The 19,478-nt window shown below is 39.9% G+C and overlaps 1 protein-coding gene across 5 annotated transcripts in view; it reads right to left on the bottom strand.

Moving 5' to 3' along the window:
- The window catches only part of LOC132398653 (small integral membrane protein 29-like), a 116,685-nt gene that overhangs the window by 38,180 nt on the left and 59,027 nt on the right, over window positions 1-19,478 (bottom strand). For all 5 annotated transcript variants that reach the window (XR_009513737.1, XR_009513735.1, XR_009513736.1 and 2 more), the window contains 2 exons: window positions 6,886-7,236; window positions 6,764-6,789 (listed from right to left, as the gene is read on the bottom strand). Coding sequence is in view for 1 of the 5 variants with exons in the window: in XM_059978373.1 (XP_059834356.1) it covers window positions 6,764-6,789; window positions 6,886-6,999 (140 nt within the window). In the remaining 4 variants the exon portion in view is untranslated. The remainder of the gene's footprint in view (window positions 1-6,763; window positions 6,790-6,885; window positions 7,237-19,478) is intronic.

Below are 19,478 nucleotides of genomic sequence, written 5' to 3'. Positions count from 1 at the left end.
GAACAAAAACTTCATGAGAGAAGTGATCTTTCTGTAGATGACCAAGAATGTCAAGGAAGATTTTTTTTAAAAAGCTTATCACACTTGTCAGACCCCTTATCAGATGATACTGGGAGATGAGGACAGCCATTTAAATAGTTTTAATTCATTCATCCAAGCACCCTACCAACCTTTCATTCTTCATTTCATTGTTTCCAAAAAGATTTCAGATTATTATTTCCACACAAGTTTAATTATAAACAATGATCGAAGTGTGAAGAGCTGTTTAGCATCATTGTTAGGTGATTTTGTGATAGATTGAACCTGCATTTCTGAATTGTAATCTCAGATTAAGTTAAAATTGCACCTAGATTTACCGCCATTTTCTTTATATTACATCATAGGTCTTGCCTGGTTAGGCAAGGAACTTCAATCTTACCAAGATTCGCTTCAATGGTCAGATCCAAGTGCTTCAATATTTTCTCCTTTGATAAACAGAAATGCAAATTATCTACTATGTGCAGTCTGATCAGGGCACCCAACTACTTGTTAACGTCTTCTCTGTAGTTTATTGCACTGCTTGATTATTAAGTCTGTTTCAATTCTGTTTCTAAAGTATTAATTGTTCTTCACCCTTTCTGTGGCATTAAATATGCTTTTTTAAAAAAATCACCTTACCAGTTCTGTTAATAGGGCCTTGATTTGAAAAGTTGGCCTAAGTGCTCCTAGCATTGAGTTTAAACTCCATTGGCTTTTACATGGGTTGGAAATTTTGAGATAATTAAAATTGTAGTTGAGGTTCAAATCCGTCCTTAACTTTTCAATTATTTAGATGGAAAATGCCCACTTTTCTTACATACAAAATATATATATTGAATTGAATTGACTTTATTTTTTACATCCTTCACATACACGAGGAGTAAAAATCGTTACTTTACGTTTCTGTCTAAATGTCTAATGCATATAATCTTTCTTCAAAATAACCCACCTTGCATTTTGTCCAACTCAATTTGTAAATTCTCACCCTCTTTGATTAAAGCTGCACCTCCATCTGATAGGGGGGGAGCCGAGCATCAGACCAGAAGACCCTACAAAGAACTGTGAGAACGGCTGAGAGGATCATGGGGGATCTCCGTTCCATCCATCGGGGACGATTGTCAGAAGTGCTGAGTACACAGGGCCCTTTGTATTATCGAGGATCCCACCCATCCATCCATCCATCCAGTATTCCCTTTGATTTTCTACCATCAGGTTGGAGACTATGATGTGTAAAAACAAGAATGCTCAGGATACAAAACAGTTTCTTCCCTCAGGCCATTAGGCTTATGAACTCCCTGCCACATCACATTTGAAGTGTCACTGATTATTGAATGAATTGAATTGAATTGACTTTATTACTTCCATCCTTCACATACATGCAGAGTAAAAATCTTCATGTTATGCCTCCGTCTAAATGTGCAATGTGCAATTTATAGTAATAAATAGTACGTAAAACAACAGTAAATATGGCATAGAAATACAATTGTAACAGCGTGAATTAATCAGTCTGATGGCCTGGTGGAAGAAGCTGTCCCAGAGCCTGCTGGTCCTGGCTTTTAGACTGTGGTACCACTTCCCAGATGGTGGCAGCTGGAACAGTTTGTGGTTGGGGTGACTCGGGTCCCCAATAATCCTTAGGGCCCTTTTTACATATCTTTTTCTGTAAACCTGTTCTGTACCTTACGATATTTAATTTATGCACTTTACCTTATTTATGAGTAATTCATATGGAGATTTTATCCTTACTTTCATAAATTATGTTTGTTATATGTGTGTTGTGTGTACTATTGTGTTTTACACTCTGGTTCAGAGAAATGTCTCGTTTGACAATATGCATGCACAGTGGCATGCAAAAGTTTGGGAGGCCCTGGTCAAAATTTCTGTTACTGTGAATAGTTAAGCGAGTAAAAGATTACCTGATTTCCAAAAGGCATAAAGTTAAAAATGACACATTTCTTTAATATTTTAAGCAAGATTACTTTTTTTTATTTCCATCTTTTACAGTTACAAAATACCTAACAAAAAAGGAAAAGGGTCCAAAGCAAAAGTTTGGGCACCCTGCATGGTCAGTACTTAGTAACACCCCTTTGGCAAGTATCACAGCTTGTAAGCACTTTCTGTAGCCAGCTAATAGTCTTTCCATTCTTGTTTGGGGGATTTTCGCCCATTCTTCCTTGCAAAAGGCTTCTAGTTTTGTGAGATTCTTGGGCTGTCTTGCATGCACTGCTCTTTTGAGGTTTATCCACAGATTTTTGATGATGTTTAGGTCAGGGGACTGTGAGGGCCATGGCAAAACCTTCAGCTTGAGCATCTTGAGGTAGTCCAATGTGGATTTTGAGGTGTGTTTAGGATCATTATCCTGTTGTAGAAGCCATCCACTTTTCACCTTCAGCTTTTTTATAGACACTGTGATGTTTGCTTCCAGAATTTGCTGGTATTTAATTGAATTCATTCTTCCCTCTACCAGTGAAATATTCCCTGTGCCACTGGCTGCAACACAAGCCCAAAGCATGATCGATCCACCCCCGTGCTTAACAATTGGAGACGTGTTCTTTTCATGAAATTCTGCACCTTTTTTCCTCCAAACATACCTTTGCCCATTGCGACCAAAAAGTTCTATTTTAACTTCATCAGTCTACGGGACTTGTTTCCAAAATGCATCAGGCTTGTTTTGCAGACTTTCTTTGTTCCTCTGCAGACTTCTGATGCTGAATTTTGTGGTGAGGATGCACAAAAGGTTTTCTTCTGATGACTGTTCCATGAAGGTCATATTTGTGTAGGTGTTGCTGCACAGTAGAACTGTGCACCACCACTCCAGAGTCTGCTAAATCTTCCTGAAGGTCTTTTGGAGGTCAGTCAGATGGAGGTTTTTTGCCTTTCTAGCAATCCTACAAGCAGTTCTCACTTAAAGTTTTCTTGATCTTCCAGACCTCAGCCGTTCCTGTTAACCGCCATTTCTTAATTACATTACAAACTGAGGAAACAGCTACCTGAAAACACTCTTCTGTCTTCTGATAGCCTTCTCCTGCTTTGTGGGCATCACTTATTTTAATTTTCAGAGTGCTAGGCAGCTGCTTAGAGGAGCCCATGGCTGCTGGTTGTTGGGACAAGGTTTGAACAGTCAGGGTATTTATAAAGCTTTGAAATTTGCATCACCTTGCCTTTCCTAATGATGACTGTGACAAGCCATAGCCCTAACAAGCTAATTAAGGTCCGAGACCTTGGTAAAAGTTATCTGAGTGCTCAAATCTCTTGGGGTGTCCAAACTTTTGCTTGGTGCTCCTTTCCTTTTTTTCCACTCTAAAATTGTACAAAACAAAAATAGTACACTAGTTTTGCTTAAGATGTTGAAAAGAATGTTTCAACTTATGACTTTTGGAGATCAGTTCATCTTCTACTCATTTAACTATTCACAGTAACAGAAATTTTGACCGGGGTGCCCAGACTTTTGCATACCACTGTATATACTGTATATTGACTTGAGTTAGCTTTATTTGGTTGCAAACTTGGCCAACTTTCATGGAACATCTGATTCATGTCATCCATAAATAGAATCTTTAGTGTCCCCAAAAATAAACAACATAAGAATTATCATGTTTGCTTGTAGTTTTAGCCTCATCTGGTAGCTTTGCAAGTGCAATCTAATCAAATATCTTTTGGAAGTTCTAAATGTCTTGCACTTAAGCAGTATCTTTATGGATTGTCACTTCTACAAAGGAGTCAAGAAGGTGAGATTTAATAAGATACATTTCTGAAAGAGGATCACTGTTAGATATTAACAATGTTAAATTTTCTTCCCTAACTGACAATGGCAAGAATACTGTATGCCTACCATAACTAACATTAGCCATGTCTGCACGAGGAATTAACTGCCTTCTTGTCAATATGGTACCACTCAAATCAGCTCTGCCACCAGGGAAGCCTTCCAGTGGCTCTGGAATATAAACATGCCATGGGAATTGATTAGAAACAATTGTGTGATTTTTTGAAAGGTTTGCATTTCCTTTCCACTTTCAGCCATAAATTCATAGCTGTAGCCGAACTGGAACAATTGTCTGCACATCTACGTTTAATATTTAGCGTTCAGTGTATTTTTTGCACTGTGAATTGTGAATGTACGTTTAAGGCAGTATTTCTTCACCAGTTTTGTAGTAAACCTCAAAATAGAAATCAATTGTCAAGATTCCACTACGCTATCAAAGAGTATGGAATTAAAAAACTGCATATTTGGTTTCTAATTAAATACTTCAACACTGTGTTTCATGGAGAAATTTGTCCTCTACTGAAACATCAAATCTCTTACTTTCCTTCTTTAACTGCAAATCAAATACAAGGTCGAGATCACCACAATTCAAATGATGGTACACTATACATCCTCAATTAATCTCATACAATTGCATCACTGAAGCATACTTCACTACATGCCATGCATAATGGATAAAACATTATAATAATATAAAAATAAATAGATATTTTAAGAAAACTGGATAAAGAGGGTTTCAAGAATTAAAGAATCTCCAAGAAATTGCAGGCTGGTGCATTGCAGTTGACCTGGCACTCTCAGACTTTCATAAACCTTCAGACAAGATGCTTCCTCACCCTTGATAGGACATGAGGAGATGGAGTACTAAGAGCAGAATGGCTTACCCTTAAGAGTACTGTGTCTCTATGTCACAAAAAAAGCTTATAAAATACGACAGAAATTTATAAAGGGTGTTACCACAAAGGAGTAGTTAGAATTAAAAGGACAGGTTAATCAAGCTGGAGCTCTGTACACTGGAAAAGACGAAAAGACCCCAAAACAGGTTCTTAAAAAGCCCATAAGACCATAAATGAGAGTTAGTGAAGTGAAAGTAGAGAAATTTTTCTAACAGATAAAATGTAAAAATATTAGGAAGGTTTCTGTTCTTAAAACTGTAGTGAAAATATAGAACCTATTTTAAGTGGGTAGCATCATGTGGGAGAGGAGAATACAAGGGATCTGCAGCAGGATAGAAAGGAATAATTAAAGTGAAAAGACACTCTTGTGGAGCATAAACACCCAGCAGACATGTGTTGATAGAATTTATAGCACAAAGAAGTCAGACTTTATGTTACTTTGGGGCCATCATCATTTGCATCTCAGTTAATCGCAAGTACAATAGCTCAACCTATAACCGTATGCATACTCTTAAAAACAACTGACTTCAGTAACCAAAAGTTTGAGTTCAATGGATACTTTTAACAAATACTAAACTTAACAAATAATACATGGTTACAGGAATGCTGGTTTCAGTACACTAAATACATTTTCCACTTATTTTTGAATTTCTAAAATTTTGATACCTCAGAATTTTCATTTTACAGCCTACATTATGAACAGTAGGACCCGTTTTGTCAGAACAGTTGACCTCACTGGTTTTTTAATATATATTTTCAGTAGATACACCAATTAGTAGAATTTTCCTTTAGAAGCACAGCTTCCAAACATCTGCTGCACTGACTGCAGTCATGGAATATATCATGAAATTTGTCCTGCCTTAACAGCTGGGAATAAAAATGCATGGAAACAATAGGGAAAAGAGGACAGAAAATAAGAAAGAGTTAAGATAAAACTGCAAATTTTTACCTCAGAAACTGACTTTCAGCTAGATTCATATAATAAAACTCATACAAAGCTAGTCAAATTTTATAAGTTGAACTATTTAGTAAATTAACTTAGTTAGCAGTAAACTTTTCAAGACCACTACAGTATTCCTTGGCTATAGAGCTAAATATAGACCTAAAAAGGCCTCAAACATTTAAATTGGTTTGAGATAGTAGGCTGTTTCACATCTTTTGACAGTTGTATAAACAGTTTGGTTAATAACAGGATGCTCCACATCCTAAATGAATATTGCAGGCCGTGCCTTCTCCTTTGTGCAATGTAATGACTCATATGTCTCCAATTGCTGATGAGATATTTCCTATTTCATTCATAGGGAAATCATGGTCATAGAATTATTAGACAGGAACATGAAAACGTGCCTTAAAAAAGCCATAACAAAGTAAATATATGAAAATATAGATTGGAAGATTAAAAATTAGCTTACCCTTTAATTAAACACCTTACTTAAAGAAAAATATTATTTGATTTGCTCAGTGCTATTTTACTTAGAATCCCCTAATAATCACTGCTCTTCCATTTAAATTTAAACTGAACGCTATCAAAAATTTTCCAAAGGTTTTACATTTAAAAGAAGCAGTAACTTGGTCTTTGATAAATCAACTGCACTTTTCATCAGGAAATCAGAGTTCCTCATATCCTGCAGGAAGGAAGTGCAGGCAGGAGCTGCTGTCAGCACTGCACTAGGCTCTTGACTCCCTCTACTCCCTACATGTGGTAATCACAGGCTCCCTGCAACACACTGATTTATTTAAAGCTTCCATCCTTCTCACCTTCTACAAGCTCAATGAAAAGATCTATGAATAAGTATGAAAGCCAGCAGGGCATAAGCAAGATCAAAACAAAACGTGTTTCCAACTTCAGCATCCTAGAGCATTTCCATTTGTGGAATTTTACAAAAAGTTATTTCAGGAGAATTTGATCTTCCACATGATAAAGCACATAACATTTTGAAAACATTGCTTTCAGGTTAAGAACATTCACTCCAACCCAAAAATAAATTCGGCCATGCATAGTGCCAAATAAGTCACTTCTTTTTTTTTCTAATCAATCACTTACAAGCCAGCAATTTTCTAAATTCTCCATCAAAAATATCCTTACCTGTGTCGCTTTCGAATATACCTTACCTGGCAGAAAGAAATACACAGATATTAAAAGTGCAAATCAAAACATCTATCAATTGCTGCAGAAATAATATAGTTTAGAAAATCTTGAAAATTTACCACTACAATTGCAATGCCAATTGCAACCAAAAGAGTGACAGGGATCAGCATAAAACCAAGGACTGATACATTACGACTACTGTCGGGGATTGTGCCGGCTGTTTGATTGGGCATGACACCCTTTCTTCTCGCTCATCTGTTGAACACAAAATTCCTTTTATACTTGTGCTTGATAGGTGGTGGTTCTGAAAGTTTTTCTCCAAAATGAGTCCTGCAATATTTTCATAGTGTCCACGTGTTGCGTTTTGTATGGAAGTATTTGTCATCTGATTGACATCAAGACAAAAATCATGCCAATCCTGAAGCAACCACGATTCACTGAGGTTGTGGTCAGCAAGTACCATAAATCAGCTAGAAGTGAAAGATAGGAAGAATCAGTTTGCGATACGTAAAATATAGATTTTATAAAATCTTTAAGCAAGGCCGAATTATAAAGGATGTCAACGTTCTTTGCAAAGTTTTAAAATACCACAACAAATTTCAGTATTAGATTATCAGAATCAGGTTTAATATCACCAGCATCTGTCATGAAATTTGTTGTCTTTTTGTGGCAGGCAGCAGTACAATGCAGTACCTAACAGAGAAAAACTGTGAATTACAGTGATTATATGTATATAATAGTTAAATTAATTATGTAATGCAAAAATAAAAATTAAAAAGTGAGGTAGCACTTATGGGTTCAATGTCCATTCAGAAATTAGGTTGCAAAGGGGAAAGAGCTCTGGATTCAGGCTCCTGTACCTCCTTCCTGAGAAGGGAAAGAGGAGAGGGCATGTGCTGGGTGATGGGAGTCCTTAATAATAGAGGCCGCCTTTTTGAGGCATCGCTTCTTGAAGATGTCCTGGATACTATGGAGGCTAGTGCCCATGAAGGAGCTAAGTTTACAGCTGTCTGCAGCTTACTTCCATCAAACAAAACGAAATCGAAGGAGCTCTTCTATAAAACGGTCAGTATTTCTTTTAAACACCGCAACTATCCCCCACTCCACTCAAGTTTAATGATTTAGGTGAAATGTTTACGATAGCATGATGCAAGTAACTATTGATAGAGTTGCTGCCTTACAGTGACTTCCAGCAACCTGACTTTGATCTTGACGTCCAGCAGTACCCGTGTGGAGTTTGCACACCCTCCATTTAATTTGGGTTTTCCCCACATTCCAAAGACGTGAATAGGAAGGTTAATTGGCTACTGTAAAGAGCTGCTACTGTGTAACTAAATTATAGAATCTGGGAGAATTGATACCAATGTAGGTGAAATTTTAGCGGTTCGGTTAATATATGATTGGCATGTTACAGCTCGCTCCTTCTCTTTGTTGCTATTTTGGGCAATTTTGGATCGGGATAGCCTGCAGATAATGAACACCGAGATGAACAGATAATTAAGCAAAAACTATGAGAACACAGCATTCATTTTTTGCACAAATTAAATTTGAAAAGGACTTTCCATGATGTGCCCATTTCAACATGATGTGCCAGGTACTTCTGCATGAGTTTAAATTTCAAAGTTAATTTATTATTGAAGTGTATGTATGTCACCATATACAATCCTAAGATTCATTTTCTTGTGGGGATACTCAATAAATCCAATAACCATAACAGAATTAATGAAAGGTCACATCAACAGGGCGGACAACTAGTGTGCAAAAGACAACAAACTGTGCAAATGCAAAAGAAAGAGGAAAAAATAACAGCAGTAATAGATGTCGAGAACATGAGACAAACATGAGGAAACCTGCAGATGCTGGAAATTCAAGCAACACACACAAAATGCTGATGGAATGCAGCAGGTCAGGCAGCATCTATAGGGAGAAGCGCTGTCGAAGTTTCGGGCTGAGAATATGAGATGAAGGGTTATTGAAAGCGAGTCAATATGTTGTGGGAATATTTCAGTGATGGGGCAAGTGAAGCTGACTGAAGTTATCCCCTTTGGTTCAATAGCCTGATGGTTGAGGGGTAATAACTGTTCTGGAACCTAGTGGTGTGACTCCTGAGGCTCTTGTACATTTTTCCTGATGGCATCAGCGAGAAGAGAGCATGACCTGGGTGGTGGGGGTCCCTGATGATGGATACAGCTTTCCTGCACCGACTCAATGGTTGGGAGAGCTTTACTGTATCCACTACTTTTTGTAGCACTTTCCATTCAAGGGCATTAGTGTTTCCATACCAGGCTGTGATGCAGCCAGCCAATATACTCTCCATTACACATCTATAAAAGTTTGTCAAGATTTTAGCTGTCATGCCGAATCTTCTCAAATTCCTAAAGAAGTAGAGGTGCTGCCATGCTTTCATTGTGATTGTATTTATTTACTGGGCCCAGGACAGGTCCTCTGAAATGATAAAAGTTACTGACCCTCTCCACTGCAGATAAGGACTGGCTCATGGACCTATTGTTTCCTCCTCCTGAAGTCAATAATCAGCTCCTTGGTCTTGCTGACATTGAGTAAGAGGTTGCTGTTGTGACAATCTCCCTCCTATATGTTGAGTCATCACTCGATTTGGCCAATGACAACGTTGTTGTTAGCAAACTTAAATATTTATTGGAACTGTCATGAATAAATATTGCATCCATTCACAACAGCAGCATGCAAGTTATCTAACTCTGTTGTATGCATATAAATTGGAGCAAAAATCTTCAATGCAAATCCTTCACTTTTGACTTTCAGTTAAACAAGGGGAAAATGTCACAGCTTGTCAACGAGAAAATGTGGATTAAACGCTGTAACTAGGCATATTTTAACATCCTTGCTGGAATTCTTGCAGCACTGTACAGTGGAGATACATGCCATGATCACAGAAAAATTATTAGATCTTGCTTTTAAAAAAAATGTTCATTCAAGGAAGGCAGACTTTGTAGCTGACCTAGCAGTTAATTCTTGGCGATTAGCTTTCTTCCTGAGCTTCTGCAGTCCTAGAGATGTGGATATATCCACAATGCTACTAGGTAAAGAGAATTTCGGCAACTTGACCCAGTGATGGTGAAAGAACAGCTATACATTTCCACGTCAGGAATGGCACAGCACTTGGAGGACAACTTCCAGCTGGTGTGCCTTGCTTTTGCTTCTCTTGGTAGAGGTGATAAGCTTGGCAGGAGTTGTCCAAGGAATCTTGGTGAGTGACTGCAGTGCAGTAGATGATACAATGTGCTGCTACTCTGCGTCAGTGGTGGAGTGAATGAATGGTTGTGGAGGTGGTGCCTGGCAGTTGGGCCACTACACACTGCATGCTGTTGAGCTTTTTGTCTGTTTTTGAGTGACACTCATCCAGGGAAGAGGAGAGTACTTTATCACACTCCAGACTTGAGCCTTGTAGGTGATGGACAGACTTTGGGGAGTTAGGAAGTGAGTTACTTGTGTAGGAGTCCGAGCTTCTAACCTGATTTTTGTTGCCACATCAGTGTGTATGGCTACACGAGTTCAGTTTAGGAGTATGGATATCGATAAGGGGGTTTCAGTGACGATGATGCCATTGAACGTTACTGGGCAGCGGCCTGAATCTGTACTGACAACTGGGGTGAGAGGGAATGTTGCCTCAAATTGAAAACATATGGCTCCTTGGGTCACAATTTCTCTCAACCTTTCATTGCTTGTTGTGATGTTCCACCTTGAGATCCGAAGTTGGGTGTTGGCACTGAATGGAGAAATATATCCCTAGATAATTCAGAGTTATTTTGAAAGACATGTATTATATAGCAACAAAGAAATATCAGGATATTGAAATGCTTGGCTGAAAAGCTGTATTTTTAAAGACAGTGCTAAAAGAGGGAGAAGGAAAGGCAGAAAGTATTGGGAAGAGAAGTCCACGTTACAAGGCCAACTTGGCTGGTGACAAAGAGACCAAGGCTAGGACTATACAGAAAAACAGAAGATCGAGTAATAGGTTTTTAATGACAAAATAATGTTAAAAGAACTGCCCATTAAAGAAACTTCGAGGCATTCAGGTACCCATAGCCAATATATAAGAGGGTCATGCATGAACAAAGTCTAGCACAGAACCTTGGTGACCTCTGATTTGAAAAGAGGAATGCTGAGGGAGGGATCCAGCAAGAGAAGAGAATCATTCATTCTGAAGTTTATAGAAGTAGGGAAGTTGACTACAGCATTAGATGGTCAAAAGGAAATGCAAAATTACCTACTTTAAGGAGGTGAATGCAAATACTGATTGTGACATAGGATATGGAAATTCTTGGTATCTAAGAGCCACACTTGCCCTCTTGGTTGCATGTTTACTGAACCTCTTTAATCAGACTTAGCTATACTTCATCACAGTATTGGACAACGAGACATAGAAGCAGAATTAGGCCATCTAGCTCATCAAATCTGCTCCATGATTAATTTTCCCTCTCAATATCATTCTTCTGCCTTCTCCCCATAACCTTGGACACACTTACTAATGAAGAATGCATCAACCTCTGCTTTAAATATACCCAATGACTTGGTCTTCACAGCCATCTATGGCAGTGACATCCACAGATTCACCACTCTCTGGCTAAAGAAATTCCATCTCATCTGTTCTAAATGTACAACCTACTATTTTGTGGTGTGCCTTCAGGTCCTAGACTCTCAAAGGTTTATCGTATTGTCAAAGTGTGCACGTGCAATACAACTCTGATATTTGACTTCTTCAGATAGCCATTAAATACAGAAAGAACCATGGGGTTGTTGAAAGAAAAGACAACAACTCCACCCCACCTGGCATGAAAAAAGAGACATTGCAAACCCCAAAACGCCACCCCTTCCTCACACAAAAAAAACTAACAGATTGCCCACATGGAAAACAGTAAATGGAACATCAAAAAACCAAAACTTCCTACCCATGCTTCACAAATAAAAAAGTGACAACATCAAACCCCCAAACCCCACCTTCACAAAAAAGAACAGTGACAATAGGATCAACAGCTCCAACCCTCACTCTCACACACAAAACACTAACAGATTATCCACACAGAAAAAACACCAAGAACATCAGACCCCAAATCCTCAACTCTTCTCTCACACAAAAAGTAACATACTGCCTATCGGCAACAAGAAAGAAAATGAAAAATGAAGGACACCAATATAAAGTACAACCCAATAATCACATAAATCTCAGTATTTCTTAAAACATCCTTCCATCCACCTCGAGGACAGCGGCTGCACAAACTCAGTCCTTCAGTGAAGAGAAACTGCCACACCAGGTCCAACTGCAGCCAACCCGGCTACCAGCTGTCATTGACCCCACTGCCTGTATGGAGAGTGACCGCCGACCTCCCCACATTCACTTTGATGCTTCAATCTTTCACGATACTTCTAAATGGAGCTGTTCATGACCCTGTGTCCTGTCTCTGACCTCTTACAGGAAGCTGCTCGTGGTCTTGGTCCTCTCTGGACACAGCAGTGTTCTAGATCATTCGATCAAATTCCAAACTGCACATTACAATCTCCAACAGTTTCTGTAACACAATCAAGAGGGATCCCCCTCATTCTTCGAAACTCCAGCGCGTACAAGCAAATGCCCCTTATACGTTATCCCTTTCATTCCCAGGACTTTTCTTGTAAACTTCCTCTGGACTCACTCTGATCCTAACACTTTCTTCTTTAGAAATGAGGCCCAAACTTGCTCACAAACTTCAAATGTGTTCTGATCAATGCCTTATAAAGCCTTAGCATTTCATTCTTATTGTTATATTATGTCCTCTCAAAATGTTAATATTGCACCTGCACTCAGACTCAACTTGCAAATCAAACTTAGGGAATGCTGTACTAGGATTCACAAGTCCCTCTGCACCTCTGATTTCTAAATTTGGTTCTTGTTTAGAAAATTGTCTGTGCCTTTATTCCTTCTACCAAATAGCAGTCATGTACTCTATTCCATCTGTCACTTCTTTACCCACGCTCCTAATCTGTCCAAGTACATCCACAAATTCCCTGCTTTCTCATGCTTGCTCCTCCACCTATCTTTGTATTATCCACTAAGCTACAAAGCCATTAATTCCATCACATCCAGATCATTAACATTTAATGTGAAAAGTGACACTCCCAACATCAACCCCTGCAGAGCACCACAAGACAACTGCAGCAATCTGAAAAGGATTTCTTTATTCCCAATCTTTTCCTTCTGCCAATCAGCCAATCTTCTATCCATGCAAATATTGTTCCTGCGATACAGTGGGCTCCACCACCATCTGTGGCAATGGATTCCACAGATTCTGCACCCTCTAGCTCAAGAAATTCCTTCACATTTCTGCTCTAAATGTGGTATGTCCCTCTATTTTGAGGTGTGCCCTCTGGTATTAGACTTTCAAAGGTTCAAATTACTGTCAAAGTATGTATGCAGAGTACAACTGCGATATTTGTCTTCTCCAGACAGCCATGAAATACAGAAAAAGCATGGAAATTGTTGAAAGACATCAACTTCCCCCACCCCCAGGATGAAAAAGAAAAAGAAACAAAATTTGCAAACCCCAACCACCCCCCACCCCCTCACACAATAAAACTAACAGATACCCTACATGGAAAATGGTAGCTGAAACATCAAAAACCCTAAACCCCCCCCCCCCACCCCCTTCCTCACAGAAAAAAAACAATAGCATCAAGCATGGCACCTTGTCAAAGGCCTTATGGAAATTCAAGTTAACAACATCCAGTGACTTTCCTTCGTCCATCCTATCTGCTACTTCCTCAAAGAATTCCAACTGATTTGCCATGCAGGGTTTACTCTTAAAGCAGGGGTTCCCCACCTGGTGTCCATGGACCCCTCTGTTAGTGGTAAGGCTCCATGGCATAAAAAATGATTGGCAACCCCTGTCTTGAAGAAACCACGTCTTCAGCCTAATTTTTCATGTGCCTTGAAGTACCTTGAAACCTTATCGTTAATAATGGTCTCTAACATCTTATCAAGCAGTGAAGTCTGACTAACTGGTCTATAATTCCAGTCACTTGCTTCCCTCCCTGCTTATAGAGTGGAGTATAAATGGTATCCTGTTGCAATTTTATGTATTACACATCTATCTATCAACTTCACATGTTGGCTTCATTTTAGACTGATTTGGCAGGATGAAAACTTCCTGACTGAATTCAATAGGTATAAAAGTTGAATTTAAAACCCTTCAATGGCACAATCATAAAATACACTCTGATTGCTGTACTGAGTTCACTAATCTCATTTAGGGCATTGATCCAAGTCCTAGAAAGCCTAAATGTACAGAATAGAATTGTTCATCTGTCCATACTATTTCTACAGTTCTTTGAAGCCAAATGAAATCCTGCTGCTGGAAATAGAAATAAGGAACTAGTCTGTAATAGGATTTGAATAAAATGGAGGTAGTGAAGAATAATGCATAATGTTCAACGGATAGTGGCAGTTCTTCATCTGGTGATGCGCTGCCTCTATTGCAGGTATAACTTGATAACAGTTGATCTGATAAGGGAGTGATTAAATACAATACCTTCAAAGGGGGGAGGGGTGTTAACAGATATTTGGCAGAAGGATGCTGATGATGCAAATGAAGGAGCTGAATGTTATGTTACATTTCAGGCTGTGCAGTCTGAGTGCGTTGCTGCGCAAGGGCCCAGGCCCTAGAGCGAAGCATCGCTCGGGGCTTGGACAATATAAATGCCAGCCCAGACGGACTGAAAAGCCCGAGTGCGGGGGTAAAGGTTGGGATGATTTTATTCACTCTCCCTATGATGTTCGTTCCTCTCTCTGTCAGCTGCCATCTCTGCGAGTTTTGCGGTGTTTTTGCCCCACTTGAGATAGAGGCTTGAGCCTACTCCTCTGGCTGCTACAGGGAGCAGATCCAAGGACTTTGGAATGCTGTCGTTTCCAACTACTGTTTGCAAGATGTGTGTTTCTTTTTTCCTCTTTCTCTGCGCAGTGGTTATGGTCTTTTTTTTAAAATTGGGTTCTTTGTGTTTCTTGCTTTGTGGCTGCCTGTAAGCAAACAAATCTCAATGTGCATAATTTATACATTCTTTGATAATAAATGCTCTTCGATTCGATTTAACAAATGGACGTGGTGAAACAAGAAAATATGAATGTCTAGGTCGGGGGTCGGCAACCTGCGGCTCCCGAGCCATTTGTGGCTCTTTCACCTCTGTGCTGCGGCTCCCTGTGGCTTTGGGAAATAATTGGTCAGTATTTAATTAAAATGTATTTTATGTTAGTTTGTTAGCTTTTGAAATGTAATTCTAAATTTGAAGATTATGGTGATCTTGTACAATCTAAGTGTGGCGACACATTTCCTGGCACATCCGAAATGGCTCACAATTAGCCAGCATTCCGGCTAAGGGAGATAGCCTACGGGGGTTTGTGAGTACGCGTCTTTTGCAGCATCTGCGTCCATGGGGGCTGGGTTGAGGGAGGCTTAAAAGCAAGGCTGTTTAGTTCGAATAAAGTTATTCGACTGCAGTTTACTGACTGCGTGAGCACACCGCTACAACGTGTTTTTATTGCTATTAATATACGTCACCACTGCCAATACCTGACACCCGTCAGTGCGCGATTTCTTTAATTTTTCGATCCAAGGTAAGCCAACTATGGAGAATTCTAAAAAAAGAAAAGTGACTGAAGAAAACAGAACGTTTAATGATACGTGGACAGATTCATTTGCTTTCACTGTTGACGAGACTGGTTTACCGGTATGCTTAATATGCAATGAGAAACCAGCAAACAACAAAAAGTCAAATGTCGCAAGGCATTTCCAGAATAAACACGCAGCCTTTTCTCAAAAATATCCGGATGGAGATGAGAGAAAAAAAGCCGTTTCGGAACTGATGCGGAAGGTTGATCTGAGCAAAAATCATTTCCAGAAATGGATGAAGTCTGGAAAATCAACGACATACGCCAGTTATATTGCCGCTCAGGAAATAGTCAGGCACGGGAAGCAGTTTACAGATGGTGAATATATAAAAGAATCTTTCATTAAGATTTCAGAACATCTATTCACGGACTTTAAAAACAAGAGTGAAATTGTGCAGAAAATCAGGGATATGCCCCTCTCTGCAAAGACTGTCAAAGACAGAACCATAAAAATGGCAGAAGACATCACAAGACAGCAAATTAAAGACATCAATTCAGCTGTGGCCTACTCGATTGCCTGTGACGAGTCTAAAGACAAAGGTGATATTGAACAAATAGCGTTGTTCTGCCAGTATGTAAACTCTGCCGGGCCACAGGAAGAACTGATTGAGTTGATACCTCTAAAAGACCAAACACGGGGGGAGGACATCTGTGAGGCTGTCTTGAATTGTTTAAGAGCCAAAGGAATAAAGACCACCCATCTGGTGTCAGTAGCTACTGATGGGGCACCGAATATGACGGAAACGCACAAGGGATTTGTGGCTTTACTGCAGAAGTCGCTGGACAGAAAGCTGATGACTTGTCACTGCATCTTGCACCAAGAGGCACTGTGCGCTCAAACATTTCCTCCGGAATGCACAGAAGTAATGGATGTTGTCATTCAGATTGTCAATAAAATAATGGCAAAAAGTTTAAATCACCGTCAATTCCGTTTGTTACTGGACGAGCTGGAAAGCGCATATTCTGATCTCCTGCTGCACAACAAAGTCCGGTGGCTGTCCAAAGGGGAGGTGCTGAAACGCTTTGTCGCATGTCTGGAAGAAGTGAAAACTTTCCTGGGCAGCAAAGGGCTCACCTTTCCTGAGCTGGAACAGCCAGAGTAGCTGGAAAAGCTACACTTCATGGTAGACATGACAGCGCACCTGAACACGCTGAACACAGCTCTTCAGGGGAAAGGACGCACAGCCCTGCACATGTTGGAGGATGTCTTGGCATTCGAGCGCAAGTTGACAGTGCTTGCCAGAGATTTACAGAAAGGCACTTTGTCTCACTTCCCCAATTTGAGAGAGTTCAAACAAGGTCACGACATGATAATTTCGGAGTATTTACATTCTGCAATCATCGCAATGCAAACATCGTTTGGGAAACGCTTCTGTGAGTTCAGAGAGGAAAAAAACACATTATCCTTCCTGGTCACTCCCTTAAGCATCGATCCTTCCCTACTGAATACGACTGCATTGGCAGGTGTGAGTCAACCTGATCTTGAGATGGAACTGGCCGACATAGCCGACAAAGACATATGGGTGTCCAAGTTTAGACGCTTGACAGCAGACCTTGAAGATGTTGCCCGTCAGAAGGCCGTTCTTGCTCAGAATCACAAATGGAGTGATATTGAAAACCTTCCAAAACCGGACAAACTTGTGTTCGAAACATGGAATGCTATGCCCGACATTTATGTAAACATGAAAAAGTATGCGCTTGGAGTCCTGTCGATCTTTGGATCCACATATGTATGTGAGCAGGTGTTCTCCAACATGAACTTTATTAAAAACAAACATCGCGCACGCCTCACAGATGACAGCTTGCGATCCTGTGTAAAGATGAAGGTGACGTCATACAGCCCTGATGTGCAGACGCTGTGCGCTGAGGTCCAGGAGCAGAAATCCCATTAACCAAGTATGATAAATATTTTAATTGCCTATTATTTTATGTATATTCATATTTTTTCATTGTTCAGTGAAATAGTCCTTTTATTTTTCAGGCTGACAGCTGGCTGATGTTATTTTTGGTTTGCTGCTGGCGGAAAATTTAAGTTCGGCGTTTTTCATAAATACAAGAAGGACTCAAATAGACATTGAGTATTTTACTTAAAAGTAACTTTCAACCCAACGTCTTTTTTTCGGAGTTCAAAATGTTTTTGTTGCATGCAGAAATGTAATTTCGTTTTCTCTGCAGGAGTTCATCAATTTCATAAATGCAACACGTTATAGTTTGTTTATACATAGCATAAAGGCAAAAAAAACGTTGTATGCAGTGTTATTTCATTTTAAATGTCAAACGGGTTTTGCGGCTCCCAGTGTTTTCTTTTCTGTGGGAAACGGGTCCAAGTGGCTCTTTCAGTGGTAAAGGTTGCTGACCCCTGGTCTAGGTAATACCTGCAGAAGTGGGCTTGTAATGAATGGAAGTAAAATTTACAAAAGATATACCTTCAGACAGATAAAGAGAATGCTGAAGAATCATCGGAGAGTCATTCGTTTGTATTCTGAACTTTCAGGCAACTGATGGTAAGAACAAGTATATGTACCTTTTACTGTCAATAAACAAGAAATCCAGATATTGCACCAATACAAAGGCTGTGGTACAAAGGGAAAGTGGAATTGATGGCAGAAACTCCTATTAAAAGTTTAAAAAAATGGTTTTGAAGCGAGCAGGGCCTGTGGGGAATTGTCTGCAGAGGGGAAGATTGCTTGGGTTATTAGTAACTTAGCAAGGGCCAATAAAATGTTGTTAAATTTAAGTGGAGTGGCTATTCTAGGAGTGGCCATTGTTGGAGTGGAGCAGGGTTAGAGTTGGAGGTTTTGGCTCACCAAGCTTCACCAAGAACAGGCAGAAGCTAAGATTGCCGAGTTATTTGGAATCATTTACTTAATTGTATGACAAGTTTAATAAGTTACATCCTAAGGTACAAGTGTAGACAGGATGGTAGTTAAGGCAGTAAAATGCTCCTTCTGTAAGATATGGGATTACAGAGTACTTAATGGTGTTCCTGATGACCACATCTGTGGGAAATTTATCTAAATTCAGCTCCTGACTGACAAGGTCGTGGAACTGGAGCTGAATGTCCACAGGGCCATCCAGGAGACTGTAAGCTTCATAAGTAAAACTTTTAATGAGGTGGTCACACCCAGAATGTAGCCCAAATAGCAGATGCAGACAGGAGAAGGGCAGTAAGCGGTCAGTGCAGGGTTTCCCTTTGGCTGTTCCCTTTAGCAACAAGTATATCCTTTTGGACACTGTGGGGTGGGTAGGGGTGAGAGGAGAGACCTATGAGGGCACAGCAGCAAGCCCAGTGGCACTCAGCAGGGAAGGGTAAAGTCAGGCAGAGTGACAGTGATAGGAGACAATAGTTAGGGGGATGGTCAGGAGATTCCGTGGCTGTGAAAGAGACGCTAGGATGGTGTGATGCTTTCCAGGTCTCGGAAGTCTCAGTGTGACTGCAGAATATTATCAAGGGGGAGGGTGAGCAGCCAGGGGGTCATGGTGCACATTGGCACTAAAGACATAGGTAGAAAGAAAAAGATCCTGTGCAGTGAGTATAGGGACTTGGGAAAAAGACTGAAGGGCAGGACCTCCAAGGCACAAATCCATGGTCTCATGAGACTAACGGATGCTTATATTTATAAGATTATGAGAGTAAATAGGCAATATCGTTTTCCAAGGGTTGAAATGCCTAATTCCAGAGGGCATGCACTTATGACGAGAGGGTAATTTCAAAGGAGATGTAAGGGGCAAGCATTTTTTACTCTGAGGGTGGTGGGTTCCTGGAATGCACTGCCTAGGGTGGTTGTAAAGGCAGAAACATTAGGAACTTTAAGAAACATTTAGATAGGCACAAGTGTGAGGAAAGTGGAAGGATATGACATTGCGTAGGCAGGAAAGATTAGTTTAGTTAGCCATTTGATTATTAATTTAATTGGTTCAACACGACATTGTGGGCTCAACAGCCTGTTCCAGTGTTCTGTGTTTATGAAGACAGCAGTGAGGCTGAGAGACAGATTTGCATTGTAAGAAACTACTTAGACAATAAGGCCAAGGTTA

This window comes from Hypanus sabinus, chromosome 8 (assembly GCF_030144855.1).
Source record: "Hypanus sabinus isolate sHypSab1 chromosome 8, sHypSab1.hap1, whole genome shotgun sequence".
In the NCBI taxonomy this organism is placed as follows: domain Eukaryota; kingdom Metazoa; phylum Chordata; class Chondrichthyes; order Myliobatiformes; family Dasyatidae; genus Hypanus; species Hypanus sabinus.
The sequence above is the reverse complement of the archived record's forward strand: the minus strand, read 5'-3'. Positions and strand labels throughout refer to the sequence as shown.